Below are 17364 nucleotides of genomic sequence, written 5' to 3' on the forward strand. Positions count from 1 at the left end.
CTGGCTCCCCTGGAGATGGGTAGTCATTATCCCCATTTCATAGAGGAGCTGCCTGAAGCCGAGAAATTCACCAACTATGTCTCTTACTACTTTGTCATTTTTTATAAGATTTATTTTTATTTATTTATGCATACAAGATCTGGAGTACACGCCAGTGGTGCAGGGGGTAAGAGGATTCACCAGAGACAAAGTGGGGAGCAAACAGGTGGATCTACTAAAATACACTGCTGAGGGGAGCAGCAGGCAAAACAGGAGAGGTCTGCTATGCCACGTGGGTTAGCTTCCTGGCCGGGGATCAAACTCATGCCGCAATGGCTGCCGAAAGCTTGATAGTGCTGAGATTAACCCCTGCACCACCAGGGAGGCCCCCTGCTTTATGTCATTTCCTATCTGCCTTGAGACTATGAGCTGCCCATGGACATCTATCTCTTTTATCATTGAATCCCCAGTGCCTAAAACACTAGACACAGGAAGTGCTCAGTGGATGGAAGGATGGATAGATGGGTGGGAGGATGATTAGATGGGTAGACAGATGGATAAGTAAATGGGTGGGTGATTGGTGGGTGGATGGATGGATGGATGCAACCCAAGTGTCAGTTGGAGCTGGCAATTTCAGAATCTGAATTGTTCCATCCCAGGGTTTCATCAACCACATAGTTGAGCCCTTTCAATAAACTCAAGCAGAGTGAACAAACAATAGATTTACAGGTTGTGGGAAGAAGGAATACAGGGCCCTGGACACATAGCTGAGTGGCTGGCTCAGCAATTTTAAGTAAACTCCTGAGCCTCAGTTTCCCTATGTTACATGAGCTAAAACCATGTCCCCAGGCTCCCAAGGAGATGTGATATATAGTCCCTCCAGAATGGGCCTCCCCGACAGACAAACCCATCATCAGGCCTTTGTGGTCCCCTAGCACTCTACTCTAAAGGCTAAAGAGCTGACACACTCTCAGAGTGGCTTGGAAGGCTCCAGGGGACTCTGAAGGTACTGAAGCCCAGGAGAAAACAATTGGGTCCCTGTGTACCAACACCCAAACCCTCCACCATCCCCACTCACCTGCCCCTGAAGCTGAACCCACCAGCCCGAATTGCCAGCCTTGGGACCCTGGTGTCACGGTGACTTTGTGACTCAGGATCAAGTTCTGACCAATCACCACTTGATCCTGGGGGCTGGAGATTCTAGAAGGCAACCTGGAGGGGGGGGGGTAGGGAGAGCAACAGGACACAGATGGTGGCTACATATTGTCTATCATTAGCAGAAGGCTGGCACTCTGAGCTCAGAGGGGACCCCAAAATCTCCCTTTCCATGTGCCTGGAAGCAGCCTCAGTATCTTACTCCTTGGGCATTTTCTGAACCCCTACTTTGTACTGAGACCAGATCTGTGCCTGAACAAATCCAGGGGAGCCATTTGTCCCAGTTAGCGGGTCCTCACCAACACACTTAAGGACGTGATCCAAAAGCAGACACATGGGGTAGAAACAATAACAGGCTTTATTCACATAGAAAGTGAGAGAAAGAGAGCAAAAGAGAAAAACTTATGGGTGTGGCTTTGGGCAGAACCTAGTACAGTGAAGTTGGACAGGACCAAGTCCTTTGTCTGGACAGGCTTCCAAGGTGGGTGTCTGTTGCTGACGATAAGAGGTGGAGCTCAGCTGGGTGGGTAGGGAAGTGTACCAGGCAGTGCAACCACGCAAAGGTCCTGAGGCCAAAAGAAAGGAAATAAGAGTTTGGGTGTGAAGGCGACTAAACAGATATGACCTGCTCAGGGTCAGGGGGTCAAGGGTTGTTTTCTAGAAAGGCTTCAAACTGGCGTCAGATCTCTGATTTTCAAAAAGTTCCTCAGCATCATCTGCTAGTGGAAAGATAGGATTCCACCTATCCCAAAACCCCTGGGAGGCAGGCCAGAGTCCTGAATGAGAGCCCCTGTTCTGCCAATTCAGCAGGGGTGTGATAGAATAATGTATCTTTGGTCTCTGTTACTGGTTCCTAGCACACAGCTCCTAAACTCTTGGAATCTCAAAGTGCTGTCTTGTGTATGCTAGTGAGATGATCACAGGCTGGGGCCTAGGTAGCTTCCAGAAGAGGGCTAATCTCCAGAAAGACCTAGGCAAGACTACAACAAGGGTTATCAGACCTCCAGGAAGGGGAGAGAGGCTGGAGATGAAGTCAACCACCGATAGCTAATTGTTTGACCAATCCCACCTCAGCAATGAAAGCTCAGGAATTCAGGGCGCTTGCAGGTTGGGAGCTACATGGAAGTTTGGAACAGTTGTGTCCAAAGAGGACACCGGATCTCCACACCTTTCCTGCATACCTGGCCCTAGGTATTGGTTCCATTAGGCTGCTCCTGAGTTGTATCCTTTATAATAAACTGGTCATAGTAAGTAAAGCATTTCCCTGAGATATGAAATATGTTAGCAAATTATTGAACCCAAGTAAGGAGTATTAAGAACCGTCCATTTATAGTCAACGAGAAGCACAGGTGGCAACCTCGGCCTGGTGACAGAAATGAGGTCTGGTGGGACCCAGCCCTTAACCTGTGAGGTCTTTGCAAAATCCAAGTTCTCAGTGTCAGAACTATATAATACTACATTCAGCCGGTGTCTGGAGAGCTAGAGCATAGGTTGGTATGTGGGGAAAAACCCACAAATTTGGTATCAGAAGTGTTCAGAGTGAAAACAGTTCAATTGGGTGTCAGGCATACCTTGAAAGCTTCCTGGGTCTCCCCTTTCTTATATACTGGGGGCTCTATGGTGCATCCTTGAGCATTATCCTTGTTGGTGGCACAAGCACCTCCAGGCAGTTCCCAACTTCTGATCTGGGTGATGTTACTGAGATGTGGACACATCTATTTCATACATACATGTTGAGGCCAAAACAAGACTTGGTGGCAAATGGACACCCAAGGTGGGACAAGTATCCAAGAAGCAAAGCCCTGTTCCCAAAATATGATTCCTGGCCTCCTATTTGTCAAGATAGCCCCACCTCTTCATAAACCAACACCCACCCACCCCCACCCCGCCTCCCCACCCTGTTTCCTGGGACCCCACCTGAAACGTCTACCTGAAAGTGAAAACAGGGTCATATGTTTAAAAACCAAACCCCAAAAGCCCCTGAAGCCTGGAAAAGTGGGTAGCCAGTCGTGATGAGGAGGAAGAGAGAACATATAGGTGGCAAGGCCTCTCAATGGCCAAGGGACTGTGGGCCAGGTTTCCCTTCTTTATGATACTGTTTCCTCCTCTGTGAAGCAGGTAGCTTACCCCCTTCCCTAGCAGGGCTGGGTGGCTGCATTTGATACATGCACAGCAGCTCAGCTTGTCCTGTGTCTTTCGCCACCAATGTGAAGGTCCCACGGGGTCCCAAGTGAGGCATAATGCCAAAGCCAGCCAGTCTTTTGCCCACACAATAGCAAAGTCAGGCCAGCAAAGGGAGAGCAGCCTGGCCATTAAGGCTGAGGTGAGACACCCAAGGTCCAAATATGGCTGTATGGCCTGATGTCAGTCCATCAACCTGTCTACACCTTAGTTTTCTTAAAATACAATAGGATGGTGGGGGAGGTGTTTCAAGAACTTCATATATCCAGGACGATACAGTACCCTAAAAGGGAGGTCCTGTAGGGTGCATCTACACCCCCAATTATGGAACTGGACTGCCTGCATCAGCTGCCACCTGTGCCACCTTTCTTGTTCCTCTTTGAGGTTCAGTTCCCCCGTTCACCAAACCACAAGCAAAGCTAACACTGAGCGCCAACTGTAAACCAAGGACTGCTTGGAAAAGACTCAATTCTCACAACTTTACAGGCGAGTTTATCGTTGTTCTCCCGTTTTACAGGCAGAGACATAAAAAACTTTCTGCCTGTTCCTTCCCCCCTCGAGCTGGGGCTGTCCCTCTTTCCACCCCAGGCCCTCCTCTCCGAAGGGGAGGCACAAGGGACGCCCACAGGCGAGTCAGTCCCAAGCGCTGGCTGGAGACCCCAAGCTCGGCCGGGCACGCCTAGGCGGCGCTAGAGGCGCGCGGAGCGGCCCCCGCGGCGGCGGGGGAGGGGCGGGGCCGGGCGCGGGGTGGTGGGGAGGGGCGGGGCCGGCGGGGAGGGGCGAGGCCAGCGGGGAGGGGCGGGGCCGGGCGCGGGGCGCGGGGGAGGGGCGGGGCCGGGAGCGGGGCGGCGGGCCCGGCCCCGCCCAGCGCGTCAGCCGGGCGGGGGAAGGAGGAGGCCGAGAGCCGGGGTGGCGTAACGAGACTTTACTCAAAACAGAAACCCGGGCGAACTAAGGATTACAAATAGGAATGTGGACTCGTAGCAAAACAACAAAAACATAACAAAAGGGCGGGAGGAGGGATGTAGGGGGGGAGAGAAGACAGGGGAGGCGAGTTTTTTCTTCCCATTTCTTTAAAAAACCAACACAAGAAAACACACACACACACAACCAACGTTTGTTCCCGAGTAGAAACATAAATAGGGCGGAATCGAACACTCAGTTCTCTCTTCAAAAAAAAAAAAAAAAAAAGGAAAGGAAAGAAAAGGAAACGCAGAGCTCGAGGCGGCGCCCCTCCGAGCCCCTCGGGCGGCGCGCACAAGGGGCGGCGGGGCGCGCGGGTCTGTGCAACACGGGGCGGCCGCGCGGGGACGAGGCGGCACGAGGGCGGGGGTCATGCGCTCACCCCCGGGAGCAGGGGGTCCAGCTTGTCGAGTCCGAGGCGCCTTCTCCGAGTCCTGGGCACCCTCGCAGGGGGCCTCAGGGGCCGCGCCCTCTCCGAGTTCTGGCGCCCTCGCGGCGGCGGCGGCGGGGGCAGCGGAGGGCGACCCCCCAGCCGCGCCCTCTCCGGGTCCCGGGCGCCCACGCCCCCCACGCGAGCCCGCCTCTCCCGCGGGGGGCGCGCATGCGCCGGGCGCGCGGCTCAGTACGCGGGCACCTGGTGCTGGGGCAGCAGCTGGCAGCCGCTGTTGACGTGGCTGAGGACCTTCTGCTTGAGCTGCGCCACCTGCTCGCGCAGCAGGCTCGCCGTGGACGCCAGCTCGGTGTTCTGGCTCTTGAGCGTCTTCACCTTCTCCTCAAGGCGCGAGATGCGCTCCAGCTTGCGCTTTCGGCACTTAGAGGCTGCGATGCGGTTGCGTAGTCGCTTGCGCTCCGCCTTAATGCGCTCCTGCGTGTCCATGTCGATGGGCGACAGCGGCGGGCTCTCGCCGAAGCTCGGCACGTCGGGCACCGTCTGCGGCTCGTCCTTGAGAGCGGCCAGGCGCGGTGGCCCCAGCGCGCCCGGGGGCGGCGGCGGCGGGAAGGGAACGGGCTCCGCGGCGAAGGCGACCGTCGCGGCGCCCCCGGCGCCCCCAGTGCCGCCGGCGTAGCTGCTCAGGTTCGCGTAGACCGGCGCCTCGGGCGTGGCCGCGGCCGGGGCCAGATCTCCCGGGGGTGCGGAGCCCGCAGCCGTGCCCGAGGGTCCCCCGGCGGCGGCGGCGGCGGCGGAGGCCGCGCCCGCACCCAGCTGGTTCTGTTTGTGCAAGTCCTCCAGGGCCTTGACAAAGCCCTCGGCGAACTCCTGCTCCTCGCTGGCCGCCACCTTGGGATAGAGGAACTGCGTGCTGGTCGGCGTGGTGGTGACCAGCCCGTTGGACTGGATGATGAGGCGCTCGAGCTCCGGCGAGGCGAGCTTGAGTAGCCCCAGGTCAGGGGAGGCGAGCAGGCCGTCGGGGGGCGCCGCGCCCGGGGCGCCGTCGGTGCGTAGGGGAGCCGGGGGTGGCGCGGCCGCAGGTTTGAGCGCCGCCGCCACCTGCTCGCTCAGGCTCAGCGTCAGCGCGTCTTTCTTCATCATGCTGGTGGCCGCCGCCGTCGGGGGCGCCCCGGGGAACAAGCGACCCGAGGACGAGAAGCTACCACTGCCACTGACGCCGCCGCCCAGGCCGCTCAGCGCCTCATCGCCGTAGAAGGGTGTTTCCATCCTCTGCCTCCCCCGCCGCGCCGGCCCGGGGGGGAGTGGCCGCGGCCGCCCGGGGGGCCCGCGCCCCCCCGTCCGCTCGGCCCAGCACCCGCCCCGGCCGCGGCCACTGCGCCTGGCCCTCCGCTGGCGGCGGCTCCTGCGCGGCGCAGTCCGCGCGCCCCTTTATAGCCTCGGCCGGGTACGATGAGCTCACTGCCCCCGCTCGCCATTGGGCGCAGGTGACGTCGGTCATTTGCATGAATGGGCGGGGCCAAACCACTGACGCCCCCCCGGGCTGCGGTTGCCTCGGTGACGCACGGTAAACGGCACAACAGCGCGCTGCCTTGTGGGTTGACGTCATGGGGGTGGGCCGCACGCTGGGGCCCGGTCACCCCCGCCCCGGGAGTGCAGCGAGCGACCGCTGCCCCCAGCGCCGCCTCCCGCCAAGGCACGTCTCGGGTGGCGTGATGAGCCCTGCCACCAGGCGCCCGCCCGCCTTCAGGCCCCGCCCCGTGGCCGCGCGTGGGGCCCCAGCCTGGCGGGGGCGGTGCCGGCCTCGGGGGACCGGAGGGGGATGGGGCCTTGGATGGATAAATAATTCCCTGGCGCCTCCGGTTTTATTACGCCGACGGTAACTCCCTTAGCGCTCCTCTGTCTAGGCTTTGTGCTGGCTGGGGACTGAAGGCCTGGGGAAGTGGTGCCCCACCTCTGTCTCCCCCTCCCCCAACCCCGTTCGCAACCCCTGGTGCTGTATTTGCTCTAGCAAGACTGGGGAGAGGAGAGAGGGCTGCCAGAATTGGTTAGAAGCACTTTGATCCTGATACTTTTCTTGGGTTGGGTCTAAAGAGTGTGGAGTCCCGACTTCCCTAACTTTACAGATTGGAAACTGCTCGTGGAGCCAAGGCTGAACTCTTATCCACCCAGGCACCCGTGTCCCTAGGTACCTTCCTACGTTTGCACTCTGGGTCGGCCAGGGCCTGCTGTGGGTCCCCCATGAAGGTGCTAAACTCATGCCCCCTTCCCGCCCCCCAGTTTACCATTTAGCCGCAGGGGGTTGGGCTGTAGAAGCAGAAATCCAGCTGGTAATTATTTCCTGCTTATTGCTATTATCATGGCTGTCAAGGGGTTAATGGGCTGCTGTAAAGTCTGGCTAGGGATGGGATAGGAGGGAGGGGCCAAGCCTAATCTCACTGCCTAGAGATCCTTGGAATCTCTGGGGATGATGGACTGCCCTAAGCACTACCCCTCCTTGGCCCTCATCACCCAGAGAACAGAGCCTACTCAGCCAAGTAGTGGAGGCCCCACACCCTCCTTACCCTGACCCCTCTCTGACCTTTCACCTTCCTGGTCTCCAAGTCTTGGCTTCCCAACCCATTTCTGCTCAGGGCCTTTGCATGTGCTTTGCTTGCTGCCTGATGCTCCCTTCCCTGGTACAAATGTTTATCTGGCAAACCCCTTCCCTCCCCTTATATTCTTGGAACCACCCAGAAAGATGGTGTGGGTGGACAGTAAGTTCCCAGAGGACAGGGATCTTGCCTTTCCTGGCTCTGCTGCTTCCCCAACTCCCTGCACAGTGCCTAGTATACAATGAATGCTCAGTATTAAAGGAGAAGTACTGCCTGATCAGGCTGTTGTGATAGTATCTGGCCACAGTTTATCTGCCAGATTGTGGGTATGAGCACCCCCTCCTCTCCCTCCTCACCAGACCTTGCCTCCACCTGGGATCTGGAGCAGGAAGGCTGTGAGGAAGGGTCCTGGCCTGGCAGCCAGAGGGTTTGAGAGGAAGGGGTTAGCTACATACACAGAAATATCTTTATGCCTGTGTGCCTGTTGTGTTCATGTGTGGGTCAGTGTATCCATTTGTGCACATGTGTGGGTGTGTGTGTCTCTGTGTGTTTGCATGTGGGTTTCCAGGTGTGGGTCTCTCTGCCTTCCAGACCCATCCTCTTGGGTCCCAGCATAGAACCCCTCTTTGGGTCTGGCAGAGGAAGAGATAAGGTCATTTCCCCACACACACACAAGGCAGGAAGGTGAGTGGGCAGCCTCAAATGCTCCACCCTGACCTTGGCCCTTTGCCTTGATAGGCAGGGAAATGGTTTGCTGAGATGTGGGGAGAGCCCACAACTTGAGCTGAAAAGCTAACCAGTAGACAGCCTTTGGGAAATGGAAGTGCAGGGAGACCAAGGTCTGTTGTTACCTCTCTCTGAGTCTCAGTTTTTTCCTCATGAAAAAGGAGCAAATAGGGCCTCTTTGGTGGCGCAGGGCTTAAAGTCTCAGCGCTATGAAGCTATAGCCAGCGCCTGTGGCTTCAGTTTGATCCCCAGCCTGGGAGCTAACCTGCATGTGGCACAGCAGATCTCTCCTGTCTTGCCTGCTGCTCCCCCTCAGCAGTGTATTTCAGTGGATCTGCCTGATCTGTTCCCCACTGTCTCTGGTGAATCCTCTCACACACACACCCCACACGTATCTCTGGCCTACACCCCAGCTCTTGTGTCCATAAATAAAATGAAAATAAATCTTTAAAAAATCTTTTAAAAAGGAGCAAATAATCCTACCTACCTCATGGAGTACTATGATTGTTATTGGGAGCATTTGAGGAAATGCTAAGTAAGGAATCAATGAAAGTTTTCTACAATTGTTTTACTTTACCATTACTTGGCCAAACTTAACTGCAATTCATTGGTCTGTAGTTCCTTCAACCTAGAGTGTCCTTTCTTAGCCTCCTGGCAAACTTGTACTTATCCTTTAAAGCTCACTTCCAATGTCCCTTCCTTAACCATGCCCCTTCCTTATTACTAAGGGGGACTCCTCTAAGATCCCCTCCATCTGGCTGACTCCTGTTTCAAATTTATGTCATCTTCCAGTCTCCCAAGACTATTTTACAAATGGGGGAAGGGATAGTCCTTGGGGCTGGGTAGGGAGGACCTGTCTTGGCCTCTTACTTGCAGAGAGCTGCCCTGGGCAGCCTCTGCCACCCCCATTCTTAAAGGCCTGGCCCAGTCAGGCACCTCTGCTGTGCTTGTGCTGTTCCCTTTGACCCAATGCCTGGCCTCTTGGAAACCCAGGTGGTATAATGCCCAAGGGTAGTAGGAGTGTCAGATGGCACTGAGGGAGGAGTTTGCTTATCTTTGCTATTCTCCCAGCAGCACCAGGAATCCTGGGATATATATTATCCCACTTCCCAGAGAAGAGTCCTGAGAGGGCACAGATCCGCCTGGGGGTCACGCAGCCCAGGCCCGAGGACTCAGCCTGGTCCCCAACCTAGCCTTCCCACTGCAGGTTGAATGCCTACTCTCCCCACCAGCGAGGTTCTACTCTCCACCTCTCTCCAGCTGCGGTTTAAAGTAACCTGCAGCTCGGTTTAACCTTTGGTTTTTATTTGAAGACCCAGAAACCTAACATCGACTCGCTCAAACGGAAAGCCCCAAAGAGAGAAAAAGGAGTTAGCAGGAAGCACGAGGGGGGAGGGGGCCCTCGGAAGGTGGCTTGCCGGAGACAGTGCCTACCCCCGCCCGCCAGCCTCACCCCACCCCCGGCGCTCATGACTCCGCAAGGGCTGCGTGGGTTTTGTGGGGACAGTCCCAACACCCCACCCCCAGAGTGCGCTTAGGATTGGCCCGCTGGTGGGGGCGGGGCTTGAGGAGACTGTTTCTGCGGGGAGGCGGGGAGAGGGGCGCGGGCTGGAGATGGGGGCGCGTCTGGCCCCGGCGCATTCCTGAGGATCTGGTTACGGGAGAAAGCGGCGGGCCCTCCTCTCCTGCCGCGCGCCCGCCAGCGCCTGGAGCTGGAAGCTCTGCCTCAGCTGGGGCCAGTGCAGGTGTTTGTCCCGCTGTGGCAGGGACCCTGGCTCTGTCCTCTGGGCGAGCACCTGCTCCTTCCAGTCTCCCAAAACCTTTTCACTGATGGGGCAACTGATGCGCCCTCAGCCTCCGTCGGCGTTGATGGAACCAGACTGACGCTGGCAGAGCTGCTTTATGGGCCCTATTTCTGTTGACAGGTCTCACCGGCTGTGTTGTCCCCAGCCTCCCGCAGACCCGGAAGAGCCATTCAGAGCAGTCAGTGTCTGCTGCTGGACTGTCGGACCAGGGCGAGCCCGGGAGGGCTGCCAAGCAAGGAGAAAACAACTCATACCACCGTGCCCAAATCCCTAGGGCAGGCAGGACACCAGCGCTCATTTCAAAGTACACTTACACTTGCTGTAAATCCAGGCTAAGGTTAAGCCCTTTCACAGGCCCTTGTTGGGGAAGTACTAGGTTTGTGGGGAGGAATTAATTATTCTAGATTATTCTAGAACAATTTCAGAGATTGATTTGATTGTTTTTTTTCATTCTCCACATATTTTATTAATCATGACATCTCATTTAAAGAGTTTTGCCATCATCTCATTCAGACTTCTCCCAGCAAAGGTATTCCTTGGTAAATAAATCTCCAGTAACTGAGCCTTGTAGCAGAAGTAAGTTCTATATTTATTACACAAATGAAAAAATCAAAACAACTGTTCAGGCTTTTCCTTTCGATGAATCAGTGTGCCACATCCCGATGTGTTGGATTTGGGTGAATATATACACTAATCAAACATTCTCAGGCAGTTCAGACTTCATACATCATAACTTCTATGAGTAGAGTCACATTTTCAGCCACGGTTTGCATTCATTTCTGCTCTGCATTCATCTCTTTCCCTTGGCAAGTTTTTTTTTTTTTTTAAAGATTTTATTTTTGCATAGAAGAACTGGGGTGTAGGCCAGAGATGTAGAGAGTGAGAGGATTCACCAGAGACAGAGTGGGGAGCAGAACAGGTGGACTGACTGAACTACACTGCTGAGGGGAGCAGCGGGTGAGACAGGGAGACAGGAGAGGTCTCCTGTGCCATGTGGGTCAGTTTACTGGCCTGGGATTGAACTCAGGCCATAGTGGTAGTAGGGCTGAGACTTAACCCCTAGGCTACCAGGGAGGCCCCACTGACAAGTTTAATTGGAGCTGGTGGACTTGGTGACGGCCTTCGGTGCCCTCTGACAGTATGCTTGGCCAGTTCCCCAGCTCCCCAAGCAGTGGCAGGTGGTGGCGTGTCTGGTTTCCCTGGAGCTGATGATCAAGGACTTGTAATGTGCCAGATGCAATACTTTGCCCACTGTGTGCTTGAAGATGTCACTAACTGATGGCGAGTTCATGAATGTCAGTGGACCTGCTTCAGTCCCTTGTACATAGAGTAGCTCTCCTTGCAGCTGAGTGTTGGACCCTTCTTGGGACTAGGGGCAACTTGGTGGGCTCAGGCATTGTAGCAATAAAAGTCACACCAGTATTGCTAATACCTAGGAGAATGGTTTTATTTTTCTTTTGGCCAATCTCAAGCATTCTCTCCTATCCTTTCTATCACCTACCCTCTGTTAAGTACCTACTGTGTTCCAAGTACTCTATGCTGGGTGAGGGTTTTCAGCCATCCCTCCTTACTGAGCTGACATTCTCATGGGGGGAGGAAACAATCTCCATAATGGAGCACACTTTAGGGCAATATCGTGGCCCCCATCTTCTGTTTTTACCTCAGTAAAACATAGGGAAACTTCATGTCCCTTCTAGGAAAGGAAAATCTGTTTCTCTTGTCTCAAATAGAAGAAAACCAATAAACAACGAAATGATAGCAAAACACAGGTAGTCCCTCCTTGGGGACACTGGACCAGACCTGGCCCAGAACACTCGGTGTTTGGGAAGTTGTTTTTTTTTTTTTTTTTTTTTTTTATAGAGGCATGTTTATTTATTTATTTGTTTGTTTGTTTGTTTTGTTTATACATGCACTGGGTACAGTCAGAAGCACGGGAGGGTGAGAGAATTCACCAGAGCCAGAGCGGGGAGCAGAGGAGGCAGAAGGACCGAAGTACACTGCTGAGGGGAGCAGCGGGCGGCAGGAGAGGTCTGCGTGCCATGTGGGACCCACCTCTGGTGGCCGGGGAGCAGCCGGGGATCGAACCGGCGCCGCAGAGTCTGCGGGCAGCTTTGCAACCTAGCGCTCAACCGCTGCGCCACCGGGGAGGCCCAAGTTTTGTTTTTTTTTAAGATTTATTCATCTATTCATCCAAGAGCAGTTTGTGTGTGTGTGTGTGTGTGTGTGAGAGAGAGAGAGAGAGAGAGAGAGAGAGAGAGAGGATTCACTAGAGACAGAGTAGGGAACAGAACAGGCAGGTTGACTGAAGTACTCTGTCTAGGGGAGCAGCAGGCGAGTCAGGAAAGGTTTGCTGTGCCATGTGGGTAGCTCCTTGGCCAGGGATTGAACTCATGCTGCAGTGACTGCAGATAGCTTCATAGGTTGGGTCTTAACCCCTTGTGCCACCAGGGAGGCCCAGTGTCTGGGAAATATTAAAGGAGGGGCACCTCAAACCAAGAAAAGTGGGGGATGCACAGGTTCTTGGCATACAGTAGATACTAAATGAAGGTCTACTATTCTACTATCTTGTTGACATTAAATCACCCAGTTTTGAAAATGAGCACCTACTTTGTGCATCAGTCTTGCATCTTCCCACGGCCCAGTAAGGTACTGACCCATTTTAGGGGGACAGATGGAGGTTGAGATAGCAGGCAGTGGCCTTGGGGATGGGGAGTGGCATCTGGGGAGGGGAGGCTTCAGGTTATTTCAGTTAAGTGGAGGCTCCCACTTCTGCCACAAGACCTTGGGGCCGTCCCCACCCACAGTCCTGTAGTCCCATGACGTCCTTCTCTGGCTGCTTGGGATTGAGGAGAGGGGGATGTGTGACTCAATAAATAGGTAAATGAATGAATGAATGAATGTAGCACAAACTAATATCCCCAGGTGCAGTCTGAAGTTATGGAGATTAAGCCCAACAGACCCCACAGGTAAAGACATGGAGATTTAGCCCAATGTAGAATCTCTGGTTCCTTTTAAATTCTACATAGTTATCCAGAATTAGCAACCAACCGACAGCTCACTAGGAGTGACCCCTCCCAAACAGAGGAAGACTATATCAGTGCAGTCTCTGCACAGGCTCAGGGCAGCACTCCCACTGCCCACCTGTGGCTATGCAGATGCCTCTTTTCACCAACTCGCCTCAGCAGGGCAGCAGCCTTCCTGCCGGCCCATGACCTGTCAAGGCCACCCGCCTGCAACCATGCAGGCCTCTTTTAGCAAGCCTTTCCCTTTTGGGGCAGCTCCTCCTGCTCACTTGTGTCTATACAAGTGTACTTTACTTTTCTAACCCTTTTCCTAATGAACCTGCTTTTTAAATATAACGACCGTCTCTGTCTTGTGGAGAAACTCACCAGGTGCCGCTGAAAGGGGAGCTCTGGTGAGACCTTTCCCAGAGTGAACCCAAGGACCCTACACTGACTCAAACCTCATCAAATGGGTGGATGCTGTAAAGAATGAGCTATTTGTAAGGTGGATGCAGGTGGCCTATGAATGGATGAGTGAATTAAGGTATTGTAACAGGGTGGTCCCCAGGAAAGGGGGAGGTTCCCTGCCCCACCCAAGGGAGGGTGGAGCTGAGCAGGAAGAGGAGAAGCAGCAGAAGAGACTGAGGAAGGAAGCAGGATGGAGCCAGGAGACCTGGAGGAGGCGCGTGGAGCCTAGAGACACATGAAGAAACTGTGCTTGTCTTTTGGTCGTGGACTGGGTGACACAGATGTGGGTGAGACCCGTGGGGAGGTGACAATGGCAGCTTTTATCTTGATGTTGATTTTGCTCTTCTCCTTTCGGGCTTGTTTGGTTGTTTCTGGCCCTTTTCTGTGGGTCCCCACTGGAAGATGCTTTAGACTTGTGGCAGGCTTTGGGGCCTTGCTCTGGGCCAATCCCATTTGGATGGCCTTTTACCCACGATGGGACGGGTAACTTTGGGTGCTTCATTTAGAAACTAGACTCTGCCTTACCTGTATTATTTCCTAGTTTTATTAAAGTTCCTTCCCATTAGTCTCCTATGTTTTGTGTTGATGCGGCGGATGGCAGAACCCATTTAGAATAGGCAGGTTTGTGGGGTTTGGGCTGCCCCTCTCCCTGTCCTATAACAGTATGAGCAGATTCACCCATGCTTCCAAGAAAAGAGAACACCTAGAGACATAAAAAAAAATCTCCCAGCAGCGCCTTACGCAAGGACATGTGTCATTTTTCAGATGGACAAGCTGAGGCTCTGAAAGTACTGCTCCCATCTTAAGTGGGCAGATTGGGGCCCGGTGCCTCTCTGGAGGAAGCTGGGCCCCAGACTGGAAGGGAGGTGCCGCGCTGGGGCTGGATCTTTTGTAGATGGAACGGGGATGAGGCAGGCAGCAGGGGAACAGGGAGGAAGAGGCCTGGGCTGCCTGTTGGAGAGGGGCTGCCACAGTCCGGGATGATTAGGAAAGGGTCCCAAGCAAAGAGGTTTAGGGGTCCTCCTAACAGCACCAGAGTCACAGAAATGCTACCTCTGCCACTCTCGGGAGTGGGGGCGGGAAGATCCCGTCTCGGAACCTGAGGCCTCTCCCCTGAACTCCCTCCTTCCCCCTCTGCCCCTGCCCCCGCCACTCCCTCTCCCCGGGAGGAAGTAGTGAGGATGCGGGGGAGGGCCACCCATTCTCACTTCCTCTGGGGCAGGGCGGGGCCTGCCTCGTCCCCTCCCTCGCTTCCAGAACGAAGGGGCTCTCACAGGAGTGGGGGCAGGGAGTCTTAAGTGTTGGGGCGAGGCTAGGCGGGCGAGGCCCGTCACTAGGGGTACTCCTCTGGGTTCTTTGGGTTTCGGAGATTTTCTTAAGAAAAGTGGTGGGGAAAGAAATAGCGACTTTGAAATAGCGAATTGCTTGGTGAAAGCAGTTCACCCCCTCCCTCGGGCTGGGAGCCCTAGGCGGACACCGACACACCCTGCCTCGGAGGGGTCAGGGCCGGGCCTGAGGGAGGGAGCGCGCTGTCAACATGGACTTGGATCGGGGTGGGAGCCTCTTTCCAGGCGCAGGGAGCCGCGCAGGCGAAGGCCGGAGGCTGCTCGGGGCCTCCCTCCCGGCCCGGCGGCTGGGCCGTCCGAGGGCTTGGACGACGTCAGTCACCCGGGCCGGGCCCCTCCTGTGGCAAGGGGTGCCAAGGGAGAGCAGGAAAACTCCCGGGGGTCCAGGCGCCCGGGGCGGCACCCAAGGAGTTAACCGTGCCCTGGACTACCCGGCCCGGGTGTCTGGGGGGGCGGGTGGCGTCAGCGCGACGTCAAGCGAGGCGGAGACGCGGACGCCGGAGCAGCTTGGCCCGCGCTGCGCGGCGCTGGAGGCCGCGGGCGGGGCGGGGTCGGGGTCCGCTCTCCAGCTTCGCGGGCAGCAAGGGGGAGCAGCACGGGGGGAAGGCATGGAAGCGGGGCCCCCGCTCCAGCCCGCCCGCGGGCCACACCACCGCCGGGCCCTCTCCCGGCCCAGTGACAACCCGAGAGCTCCAGCCTGGGACGAACTGGTTTCTTTGTCTCCCAGTACGCAGATCCGTGCGAAGTCGCCACCACTGCTTGAGCCTCAGTTTCCCCAACCGCACAGTGGGGGAGAGCGGAGGCTTACTGAGGGCGCGAGGGGAGAGGGGAGCTACGGCTGAGGTAGATGGGGCGTCTGCCTGGGGCATCAGAATCCTGCGTCGGCTCCCGGATACAACCCTCGCCTCGCCTCCCCACCCCGCCTTCCTTACCTCCGCCCCTCTTTTTCCTCCCCTCCACTTGCCCCCCCTTCTCCCACCTCCCTCCCATCCCCCCAACTCGTCCGGCCCGGCTGTGCCGCGGGGCCGCTAATTAAAAGCAGGGCTGAGGGGGAGGGGGCAGCACGCGGTTAACCCCTTTCCTGCCGGGCCTTCTCCGGCTCCCGGGGGTGGAGAGGGGCAGGGTCCGCGGCCTGAGGCCACACCGCGCAGAACCTAGACTCTCAGACAAGTCCATTTGATGCATGGGTAGGTGGAGGACAGGTGGCCGGCACCAGGGTTATGGGCAAGGCCGGCTAATCAGGGACTCCTGATAGGAACCGGAGTTTAGAAATATCGGGAAAGAAAGGACTGATAGCAACTGCGAGTTAAACAACGGGAGACAGGCGGAGATGGAAGGAGAGAGGAGGGCAGGGTCCACTGAGGTAGCTAGAGAGAGAGACCTGGAGAGAAAGGAGGTAAGGAAGAGAGCCTGAAAAAGCAGGACAGGGCAGGGAGACAGTGCCTGTACCCCAAGCAGGACCAGGGACCAGCAATAAGTTTGGCCACAGGGGACCCGCAGGCTACCAGAGGTGCTGGAGGCCCAAACCTGACCTGGAGGCCCCACAGGCGGCTCCCAGAGCTGACTCTAAGCCTGGCTCAATCACTCAGTGACCTCTGCAAGACCTTAGGGAACTGTGGATTACCCCAAGTCCCCACTCTCCCTTCAGTTCTGGGTCAGGTGGAGTGGACTCAGACACTAGCATTGCACTACCTGGCTCCCTACTTACCACTACACCCTGGTTACTGTCATTATTGGCAGGGTAAAATGAGGCTCTGGGAGGGGCCCCCATTCTTGGGGTGGGGACTGAAAAAATAGGTGATAGAATTTAAGGTGGTTACAGCATTCTGAGGAAATGGCAGCAGGAAGAGAGGGGTGGGGGTGCAGAGGGCCTGGAATACCAGCAAAGGAGGTGCCTGCTGTGAGGTGTTCCTGATAGATGGAATGGCGCATGCAAAGGCCCTGGGGTAGGAAAGCTCAGGGTGTTGGTAGCCAATCAAGGAGGAAAGCTGAAGTGAGGTCAGGAAAGAAGATACAGATAAGGGATGGTGAGGGAAGATAAAGGGGCTCCCCGATCTCCCTGCCTCAGTTTTCCTACCAGAGCCATGTTTCAGGGGGTATAGAGGCTGCCCAGGGTCATAGACTGGGATCTGTCTCCTGTCCTTTTTAAATGCCACTTAGGCCTTCCTATACTTTCGGTGGCTTCTGGCTGCAGTGTGTCACTCTCTAGCTTTGCTCACTCCTGCTCTCCAGCTGGCCAGCTCTTGTCCACACTGTTCCCTACAGTACCCACCTTACATGACCTCCCTACTGGGTCCTCTCTCAGGAAGAGCCCAGAGACCCTCCCATGGCAGGCTCTTTAGCATAGGTCTGGCTGCAAGCTTTATAGTTCAGAGGTGACTTAGGGGGTGGATAGACAGACGTGATGGGGAAAGGTGGGCATTATTGTGGTCTTTGAATGCTGCCTGCAGCCCGCATAAAAATAGCTGCCCAGTCTGCCCTGTCCCCCGTGAGGAGGTGGCTGTGACGGTGGTGGCTGCAGTGACGGGATGTGCCCTGGGGAGCATCCGGCAGGGCCCACGTTGCCATGACAATGCTGACTCAGAGGCAGAGGCAGGTAGCAGCATCTGGTACCAGGCCTGCCAACTCTCATGCTCACAACAACCTGCCCAATCCCATCCTACATCCTCCACTCCAGGGGTGTCTTCTGAGGCGAGAGAAGGGTGGGCCAGACCCCAAGGCAGCTGGATAACTTCCTCCACTAATGACCCCCATCCA

General features: G+C 55.9%; 1 protein-coding gene across 1 annotated transcript; it reads right to left on the reverse strand.

Moving 5' to 3' along the window:
* Nucleotides 1-1475: 1475 nt before the first annotated feature.
* Nucleotides 1476-5950, reverse strand: JUND (JunD proto-oncogene, AP-1 transcription factor subunit). Its single transcript, XM_084250992.1, has 2 exons — nt 4661-5950; nt 1476-1700 (listed from the first exon to the last, which is right to left on the reverse strand). The coding sequence occupies exon 1, from the start codon at nt 5933-5935 to the stop codon at nt 4898-4900; it is 1038 nt and encodes a 345-aa protein (XP_084107118.1). The 5' UTR covers nt 5936-5950; the 3' UTR covers nt 1476-1700; nt 4661-4897.
* Nucleotides 5951-17364: the final 11414 nt, after the last annotated feature.

This window comes from Talpa europaea (assembly GCF_964194135.1).
Source record: "Talpa europaea genome assembly, chromosome: 12".
NCBI lineage: Eukaryota > Metazoa > Chordata > Mammalia > Eulipotyphla > Talpidae > Talpa > Talpa europaea.

What these genes read in the sequence shown, in the direction of transcription:
- JUND (XM_084250992.1), bottom strand. Translation starts at nt 5,935, where the DNA reads ATGGAAACACCCTTCTACGGCGATGAGGCGCTGAGCGGCCTGGGCGGC.